Below are 9917 nucleotides of genomic sequence, written 5' to 3'. Positions count from 1 at the left end.
CTAGGAATATGCCAGCTCCTGCTCGGCATATTCAGTCCCGAATCAAACGTGGGGAGAGGCCTTTTCCCCAGAGGGTCCCTTTTCAGGTCCTGCCGGGGGCTGGGTGGCCACCTTAGAATTAGGCTGGGGACATGCTTGGGAAGGGGTTGTCAGCGAAAATGCAGGACGCCCAGTTTTGAATTTCAGATCAACAAATAATTTTTAAAGTACATGTCCCAAATATTGCGTGGGACAGACGTACGCTTAAAAAAATTTCGCTTTTTTATCTGAAATTCAAATTTAACTCTCCGTCCTATATTTTGACTTTCTAAGTCTGAAAACCAGAGGTTGGCCTGGGGCACCTGGGGCAGCCTCCTCAGGAGGTGAGGCTGCCTGGGGTCACGCCCCGGCTTGGGGGTCCCGCACCGGGCACCAGCAGCTTCTCCAGGCTGAGGGAAAACGCCGAGGGCGGCCCACGCGTTTCCAACAGGGCTGAGGGCTGCACCGCGGCGGCACCGTGGGAAAGTCTCTTTCAGGAGGAAGGAAGAGTCGCGGCCCGCCCTCATTCCTGCTCGCCTCCAGCCTCCGTCGCCGCCCGCGGGCTCTCCCCAGCCCCGCAGCCGGCCCACCCGTCCGCCCATGGACCGCCGCGGCGACAGCAGCCTGCCTACCGCTCCTGGCAGGTCTCGGCAGCTCGCGGGCGGGGCGGCGGCGAATGCGCAGGCGCGGCCGCCGGTGGGCGGGGCTGGCCTGCGCGCAGGCGGGAAGGGAGGGCGTCGCGCGGCTGGGCGTGGGCGCGGGCGGTAGTCGAAGCCCTGTAGGGCGCCGGGAGAGTCGGCGTCGCTGGTGCTCCCCGCGGGGAATGGAGGGGACGGCCGTGGCCGTCTGCGAGGTGATGCCGAGAAGGGAGCGAAAGCAGAGAAAGACACTCTGAGGAGACGGCCTCTGTGAGGAGACCGCGAAGTTTGGGCTGAGGGGTCTGGCGTTGCCTGAGGTTGAGAAGGAAGGTTCGGGAAAGATAGGATTCGGTGCAAGTCAGCCTGCCCCACACGGGGTTGTGAGGAGCAAATGAGCGCGGGAGCGTGTGGGCAGTAGAGCCCGCGGGGTACCGGTGAGGAATATTGACCCCGTGGGGGAATGGCCGTGCACCGAGCGCCGGTGCGCTGTCCCCACGGGAGGAGAAGCACCGCGCCCACTTCACAGCCGAGAAAACCGAGGCTCAGCGAGCTGAAGTGTTGGCCGGACGTTAGCGGGCTGCCAGCTTAGAGCCAGGATGCCCGCCTACGAGGACCCAGCCCGCGCTGGGGGGACGCGCAGAGAGCAACCCGGGGGGAGTCGGGACGAGTCCGTGCAAAACGGGGGTGAGGGAACGTTGTTCTAGGCCCTCAGGTCGACCAAGGTGTGGTGCGATCCTGGGTCAGGGCCTGGAGCAGCTGGATGGTGCCAGGGCGGGATGCAGAGGCCTCCCCCAGCTCTGACCGCACCGCCGTGCAGAGATCTTTTCTGCTCTGGAAGGTGGGATTGAACGCCTGGTGTGACTCGCCACGTTTGTTCGTCCATTCCAGCCCTTTCGCGGCCTTCACCTGACGGAGTTCTGAGCTCCTGGCCTTGTAAGGGACACTAGACAGAGGAAATAGAACCATGGGCCGCGCGGGCTTGACCTGTTGGGACCCTAGAGTTCTCCCAGGCTTTCTGCCTTTTCTGTTGTCATCGAAGGAAGTTGGAGGATTAGATTTTACCGGTGACAGAACCTAGGATAGAACCCAGAGCTTCTGGCTCACAGGCCTATGTTCTTTTTCCAACTGCTCTCTCGTTGGAAGAAGAAACTTCGGGAAAATCTTAACAGAGGGAGCGCAGTGAAAGGATGTGTGAAGGAAAGTGTTAGACTATAGAAATGCCTGGAAACCATCCTTAAAAACTCTGGTACGAATTAGGATCTTAGTTCCAAGTTCTCTTACTGTGATCTCCCTGCCTTTAAAAAAAGGGGTAATAATTTTCCCTGTGGTACCTTAGTGTGGAAGTGAGGGTCTAGTTTCATAAATAATAGGAATTAAATACAATATACTTTATTTTAAATTTGTGTCATCAAGACTGAATGTTTTATCCAGACAACTTGGAGACCTGTTCAACTTAGAATATTGCGTGCAGTCCTTACTGCGAGTGAACTTATTAGAAATAATAGCTAATGTTGATTAAGCATTTACTTTAAGCCAGGCACTGTTAAGCATTTTGCACATATTTTGTTTACATTCATCAGCAGCCATATGTGGTAGATTTGTCTTCATTTTTATGTATTTATTTATTTATTATTTTTTGGTTGTTTTTTGGTGAGGAGGATTAGCCCTGACCTAACATTTGTTGCCAGTTTCCTCTTTTTGCTGAGGAAGACTGGCCCTGGGCTAACATCCGTGCCCATCTTCCTCTTCTTTATACGTGGGATGCCTGCCGCAGCATGGCTTGATAACCGGTGCATAGGTCCGTGCCTGGGATCCGAACCTGTGAACCCTGGGCTGCATAGGCAGAGCGCAGGAACTTCACCACCTCTCCACTGGGATGGCCCCTGTCCTCATTTTTGTACATGAGGAAGCTGAGGTACAGAAAAGTTATGTAACTTGCTCAAGGTCACATGCTAGAATAGACACATCAGGGATTCAAAGCCACGCAATCTGCTTCCAGAGCCAGTGCTCGAAACTAGTATTCTGACTCTCAGAAATGTTGATTTAATGAAAGGTAAAGATGATTCATAACCAGATGCGGTTCTTATTCATAATCTTCATGTTGGCTTTTATTTGGTGAGAAAAAGAAAAACAGGAAAAACTCGCACTTAATTTTTCCAAATTATTATTTCCAGATGAACTTAACCTTTGAATAAAGCAATTTATTGTCTCCATTTCCTGTCTTGTTGGGCATTGTGTTGAATTTTACTGTCTCCTTTCTTATGTCACTTCCCTAGCTATTTCTTTTTTTTAGATGCAGTGCTTTGTTCTGAGCAAATGTAAATTTGACATTTTGCAAGCAAGAATACTATTTTTTGGAAATTAGAATTATTAACTATATCATACAGATTTATTACTACCATGATTTTTAAAGAAGATTGTGTTTTCTTTGAATTGTTCCCTTTTCAGATTTTGAAATATTTAATAATTCACTGGAAGTGTGAAACAGCAGGAGAATCAAAGGGAGCATTGCTAGAAGGACAGCTAGTGATTTCCATAGAAGCATTAAATTCTAAGCACCAGGCAAATACTCTTCATTGTGTAACAACGAGTAAGTGGAGGAAGAAAAAATACTGATTTTCTATCATTCTTTTATCGTGATTTATGTTATAGTTTATTTAAAATTTTTGATTGGTCAGTCTTACATCATGTTATCACTCTTAAGGTTTTTCTATAATAAAAAACGTAACTGATTATATAATAAATATCTGGTGATAGGTTTACAAATGTGTCATACAGGAAAGGTGAGTACAATACTTATCACAGGATTGTTTATTTTACTGGTTCAAGTTAAGATTGCTTAGAAACAATTTCAGTCTTGCACTTGGTTTTAACCTCCTCTTTCACAGCAAAATTATATTACATTGAGTTTTATCTCCTTTTTCTTTTATGTGTCCAGCCTTTGGTAGTGGGGAAAAGAGCCAAAAAGTAAAGGAAAAGGAAAAGAAATAAAATGATAAATGGTGCATACTTTGATAATCCTAACTTGCAGTTAGTTTGAAAATACATCTCTCTTCCATTTGGCTCTTATTCTTACATAATTTTTGCCTTTACTCTTGAGGGAAAGCTGATGTATTGAGTGGCCCCAAAACAACTAATTTTCTTGAACTTGTGAAGTGATAACTTTTTTGGTTTTTCGTATGTGTGTGTATAGGTTTATTGAAGGATACTTTGGAATGAAGTTGTCCCATCAGCCTTAGAGGAGTCACCCTGAGTCCCAGTTGGATACTGTACTGGATAGTACTTTAGGCTCTACAAGACATTTTCTTTGTGTACCTCGCAGTAAACATCCTCAGGAGAGGTATGATAGGTTGGTTTGCTGTTACTCTGCATGAACTCCACTCTGACTGGACAGAGTTCCCACCATTCATGAGAGAGATGGTTAGCTACGTAGCCAGGGTGATGTTGGTCTGTATATGGTTGTAGGAGCTTGTGCATTGATTCTAATCCAGTAAACTGTGGCCAAGGTAGCAGGGTTGATTTCACTCACAGCAAAGAACTTGAGCCACAACAGCTTTTGGCAAGAAACCCAATTCCATAGGTATTTTGAGCCTAAAGGACTTCTTCACCCCATCTAGTATAGGGGGTATTGCTCTTCTCTTTACTGTCTGTGATATTTATGTAATTATTTTCATAATTTTTTTGGCAGGAGGAAAGGTGATACATACTTGTCTTAAAACATTCTAATGTTACAGAAACGTCTGTTATGGAAAGTGAGACTTTCCAGTAATTTCACCCCTTGAGATAATAATTAACGTTCAATATATATTCTTCTAGATTTTTCTTTGTATATGTTCATGGTCTTTCATCAGGTGGATAAAAAGCCAGATTGCCAGCATTCTGGGAGTAAGGGGTAATAGGGGTGTTGGGTATCTCAGCAGTCAGTGTTTATGTTCATTCAATCCGTTTGTTTTTAGTAAAATTTTGATTCTCAGCCCAGAGACCCATGCTTCTACCTTTTCAAAGAATAAACTCTCCTCCAACCCCCACCAAGGTTAGGGAGGGCCAGTCCCTAGAATGCTGAGTGGAGGAGGGAATCTAAAGATCTAACTACTTAAATTTGTTTTTTCAACCGATTCTCCTTATTTTAGCTCCCACCCCACCTCTACTTTTAGAGGTTCCTGATACTGCTATTCCTGAGTCTTTGGGGATTTTGTTGTATAATTCAAGTTGTTTCTTGGCCTTTCCCTTTTCTGGTTTATAATTCAATTTCTCAGGTCTCCTAAATCCTTTCCCACTGGTCCTTCTGCTTTTCAGTTTCTAGAATTTTATTGCAGTCATCTTTTTGTCTTATTCCCTATCTTTGTGGGTTTATTCCTTTAAAAAATATCCCTTTTCTATTGTTTTATTGAGATTTCAGGAGGGAATAAAGATAGATGTGAGTGTTCAATCTATCATCTTTACCTGAAAGTGTGAAGTGATATCTTGGTCTGAAATCTCTGATGATGAAGAATCACGATTAGTTACCTAGGGCTGCTGTAATAAAGTACTATAAACTGGATGGCTTAAAATAAATTTATTTTCTGACAGTTATGGAGGCCAGAAGTCCAAAATCAAAGTCTCAGTAGGGTTGGTTCCTTCTGGAGACTCTGAGGAAGAAATCTGTTTCCTTGGGCTGGCCCCGTGGCTTAGCGGTTAAGTGCACGCGCTCCGCTGCTGGCGACCCAGGTTCGATCCCGGGCGCGCACTGACGCACGGCTTCTCTGGCCATGCTGAGGCCGTGTCCCACATACAGCAACTAGAAGGATGTGCAGCTATGACATACAACTATCTGCTGCGGCTTTGGGGGAAAGAATAAATAAATAAAATTATAAAAAAAAAAAAAAAAAGAAAGAAATCTGTTTCCTGCCTCTCTCCTAGCTTCTGGTAGTTGCCAGCAAGCCCTTAGTGTTTCTTGGCTTGTTGACATATGACTCCAATCTCTGCCTCTGTCTTCACGTGATGTTCTCCCCTGTGTTTATCTGTGTCTCTGTCTTCACATGGCCTTCTTATAAGGACACCAGTTGGATTTAGGGCCCCCCTAATCTGGTATGACCTCATCTTAATGTGATAATATCTGCAAAGACCCTATTTCCAAATACAGTCATATTCGCAAGTTCTGGGGCTTAGTTCTTCAAAATCTCTTTTAGAGACGCAAAATTCAACTCACCACAAACCAGCAAATTTTATTACTAGAATGATCCATCTCTGAGAAGGTGAGAGATGACTATATAGTTTTTTTCCATCAGTAATTGTTGAAGGCTTTAACAAATATTATTTATTGCAGTTTTTCCCAAACTGTGTGCTATAGAATGTTTATGTGAGTTATGAGAGAGGAGTTATGTAGTCATCTAAATTTATGGAACACTGATTAAAATCAAATGAGTTTCATTACTTTAGATCTTCTTAGAACCTTTAATATGCCAGCATGGACTCTGAATCTTTAAAAATGGGCTATAGTATATAGCATTTCCCAAATATATTTCACCTCATAGCTCTTTTTTTTTTTTTAATATCATCTTCTGTTCTGTAGAGGGAATTTTAGGGAATGCTGTTGCTTTAAAAATATGTGTTCTACAAATAGGTTTCTACTGTTGTCTTTGCATCTAAAGGATAGCACTTTATTACTTAGAAGTATAGCTGAAAATTAGGGGCTGGATAGGGTGTGGAGTAGGCAGGATGATTGCTTTTCCTGAGCATATTCATCAAAAGTGAACCATTTTCAACAATTGTTGCCGTGATATTTGTTAAAACTAAGAAAAGATGTTAGAGGAAACAGTGTGACATATGCAATAGAGAAATGTCTTGGACACTGTGTGACATACAGGCTGTGCTTTTTTTCTTGTTAATGTTCTAGCTCCTCACTAATCGCACCAGTATAGGCCTGCCACCACCTGCCATGCCTGTCCCAATGACCCACTGTCCTTTAAGTTAGAACCAGTATATGCCTGTGTGGAACACTAAGAAAAAAAGGTGATTGTCTTTTATTAAATTCTATGCTACTTGGGCTCAGGCCTTTTGAAGTATGTATTGTTTGTCCAGAATCATTCAAAATCTGGAGATCTAGAGCATTGCTACCCAGTAGAACTTTTTGTGATGGTGGAAATGTTCTTTATCTGTGCTGTTCAGTACAGTAGCTGTTAGCCACACGTGGCTATTGAGCACTTGGAAGTGTAGCTAGTGTGACTGAGGAACTGAATTTTTCATTTAATTTAGCTAAATTTAAATTTAAATAACCTCATATAGCTAGTGGCTACTGGATTGGACAGTACACATTTAGAGAATGGTGTTGCCTCTCACTCCAGTGATTCTCAACCTTTTTTTCCCTGCCTGAAGAATACATATTTCTTGAGGGATAGACACATTTCCATTGGTTCCTATGGCAGTGACTCTTAACTGTAGGTCATATCCCTTTGAGGGAGGGCGTGTTCAATTTGGAAGAAAGCTCCCGGTGGTTCTGATCTTTTTTCTCTTCTTAGTTGCTTGCTTTCTCCCTCACCCTCTTTCTCTGAAGAATTATTGCTCTAAATGTTCTAATGTTCAGATTTAGAACTCTAGGTACAGAGAATTCTTACCTGATAGTCTAGTAAAGTTTTTTCTACTAAAGAGTAAATTGGTCAAAAGAAGGACCAACATTTTTAATTGAATCTTATACTGGAACATAGGTTATTGGCACAATATACTCTAGTTACTAGCTACAGCTTGCCATCTTCCTATAATCCTTTTTTATCAGGAACAGTAATATCCAAAGAGGCAGTTGTGGTGTTGAATATAGGTGAAAAGACTTGCTATTTGGTTCTCATCTCCAAGAAGTTATTCTGACCCCAAACAGTTGTTGTAGCCTCATAATACTTTTTTGGTGCCCCCATTTTTACTGAACTCATTAGTAGTGGTCACTTTTTTATGTTCTGTATTTATAAGCAGTGTTTTCAGGCTCCCATTTGATTCTTTAGATAAAATCCATTTAATTGTTTTATTTGTGATATTTTTTGTATTCTGTTTCTTACAGTTGCTTCTGCAGGAAGCATTTATGGTGGTTTGGACCTCAAGAAGTTCCTGAAAGGTAAAGAATTATTCAACTTCCACAAAACTAAATCTTTTCCTAGCAATGAATTTGGTATTTTCTGAAACAGACTTATGCTGAAAGATAGGGTTGCCAGATTTAGCAAATGAAAATACAAGACACCCACTTAAATTTGAATTTTAGAAAAACAATGAATAATTTTTTGGTATAAGTATGTTCCATGCAATATTTTATCTGGCAATCCTACTGAAAGATGATCTATAATATTGTATAGATACGGGAATGGACAAGATACCTAGGTCACTGTAGCTTATCTGAATACTCTCTAGACAATCTCAGGCAAAATTTTCCTAGATGTAAAATAAAATTTTTGTAAAGTATTTGTTCCCATATACCTCAAAGAAATAATGTGTGGAGAATGTGTGGAGAATGCTTTTACTGTAAATGATTTTGGCTAGTATTAATACTGTTTTCCACATGCCAAAATTGATGTGGTTTAGGAACTTTCAGTGACCTTGGTTTTAGAACTTCTTTCTTTGACTTGAGAATAATCTAAAGCTGAAGGACATACCTTTATTTTAAGGAGACCAAAATGATCTGAGAACTGTTGTGCTTTCATTTTTATCTTCTGTGGTTGTGTGGTTTGTAAAGATTATCCAGTGGGCCTAAGTTTTCCTAATGAGTGGTTAATTTACAAATTTTACAAAATAACTTTTTTTTTTAGTGAGGAAGATTGGCCCTGAGCTAATATCTGTTACCAGTCTTCCTCTTTTTGCTTGAGGAAAATTGTCGCTGAGCTAACATCTGTGTCAGTCTTCCTTTGTCGCTGAGCTAACATCTGTGCCAGTCTTCCTTCATTTTGTATGTGGGACACTGCCACAGCATGGCTCGATGAGTGGTGTGTAGGTCCATGCCTGGGATCTGAACTGGCGAATCCCAGGCCGCCGAAGCGGAGTGCACAAATTTAACCAGTATGCCACCGGGCCAGCCCCCAAAAGAATTTTTTAAAAGAAACTTTCCCCAGCTAAATCTGGAATATAAGTAGGTTGTGGTGTTTTTTTTTTTTTTACATTTCCATTTGTCATTGCTTTAAGAAAATATGCTATGTATTAAATATGGAAACAACCAAAAAGCTACATTAGAAAGGTATATGTTATAAAATAAATGTTTATGAAATACCATTGGACTTTTTTAAATGGCAGGGTTTCTAGTGCTTTTTAAAATGCAATCAATTAAAAAATTTAATTTATAACCAAATTTCCAGCAACTCAGTTACTGCCTAAATCAGAAGTACCTTTATTTATCTTGGTCATATTTTTTTTTTTTTTTTTTGTGAGGAGATCAGCCCTGTGCTAACATCCGCCAATCCTCCTCTTTTTTTGCCGAGGAAGACGGCCCTGGGCTAACATCCGTGCCCATACCTCCTCCACTTTATATGGGACGCCGCCACAGCATGGCTTGCCAAAGCAGTGCGTCGGTGCGCGCCCGGGATCCGAACCAGCGAACCCCGGGCCGCCGCAGCGGAGCGCGCGCACCCAACCGCTTGCGCCACCGGGCCGGCCCCTATCTTGGTCATATTAAAGAAAAAGAAGAAACTATTTTTGCAACCCACAAGATGAATGATTCTAAAGACATAAATGTATAGGAAACAATTTTACCTTTTGAAACTTCTTTTTAGAAGTAATTTTTAGTTTAAGCATGGGGATTTAAAAGTGCTTGCTTGCTAAATTAAGGGTCATCAGATGTATTCCTCTTTGCCTTCTAAATTGTCTTTGCCATCTGAATCTACCTTCCAGCTGTCTGTATCCTGGATTCTTAATAGACCTCAGCTTTTTGCTCTGTGATCCGAATTTTATTTATACTCTGCTTGGTGTGCACACATTTAAAAGCAGTGATTGTGGAGGAAAAGTAATAAAACAAAAAATAAATTGAGATTTTTGTTCTTAGCTCCATTACAGATAATCTGTGGGAGCTTGGGTAGAATGTTCTGTCTATACTAATAATCACAATGATGACTTATTGAGCATTTCTATGTGCTGAGCCTTGTGCTTGACACAGAGGAGTTCCGGTGGTGAACAAGATAGTTTTGGTTTCTCCGCTTATGCCCATACTTAAGATACCTTAGTCCCTTATTTCTGCTGCCTCTCAAAGCCTGTGCCCGGAAAAAAGGGAGAATCAGCTTATTGTCCTGGAGAACTTGTTCCGATTCTAAGACCTTT

At 42.1% G+C, this 9917-nt stretch overlaps 1 protein-coding gene across 1 annotated transcript in view; it reads left to right on the top strand.

The window, feature by feature from the left end:
- The first annotated feature begins 841 nt into the window (after positions 1–841).
- The window catches only part of TOP6BL (TOP6B like initiator of meiotic double strand breaks), a 95747-nt gene continuing 86671 nt past the window's right edge, over positions 842–9917 (top strand). Inside the window, exons 1-3 of the mRNA XM_087422582.1 lie at positions 842–871; positions 3105–3246; positions 7684–7737. Of these exons, the coding sequence (XP_087278708.1) occupies positions 842–871; positions 3105–3246; positions 7684–7737 (226 nt within the window). The remainder of the gene's footprint in view (positions 872–3104; positions 3247–7683; positions 7738–9917) is intronic.

The sequence above is a fragment of the Ceratotherium simum genome, chromosome 34 (assembly GCF_057802395.1).
Source record: "Ceratotherium simum simum isolate JZ-2026a chromosome 34, ASM5780239v1, whole genome shotgun sequence".
NCBI classification, from domain to species: domain Eukaryota; kingdom Metazoa; phylum Chordata; class Mammalia; order Perissodactyla; family Rhinocerotidae; genus Ceratotherium; species Ceratotherium simum.
Note: the sequence above shows the minus strand (reverse complement) of the source record. Positions and strands in the feature narration are given on the sequence as shown.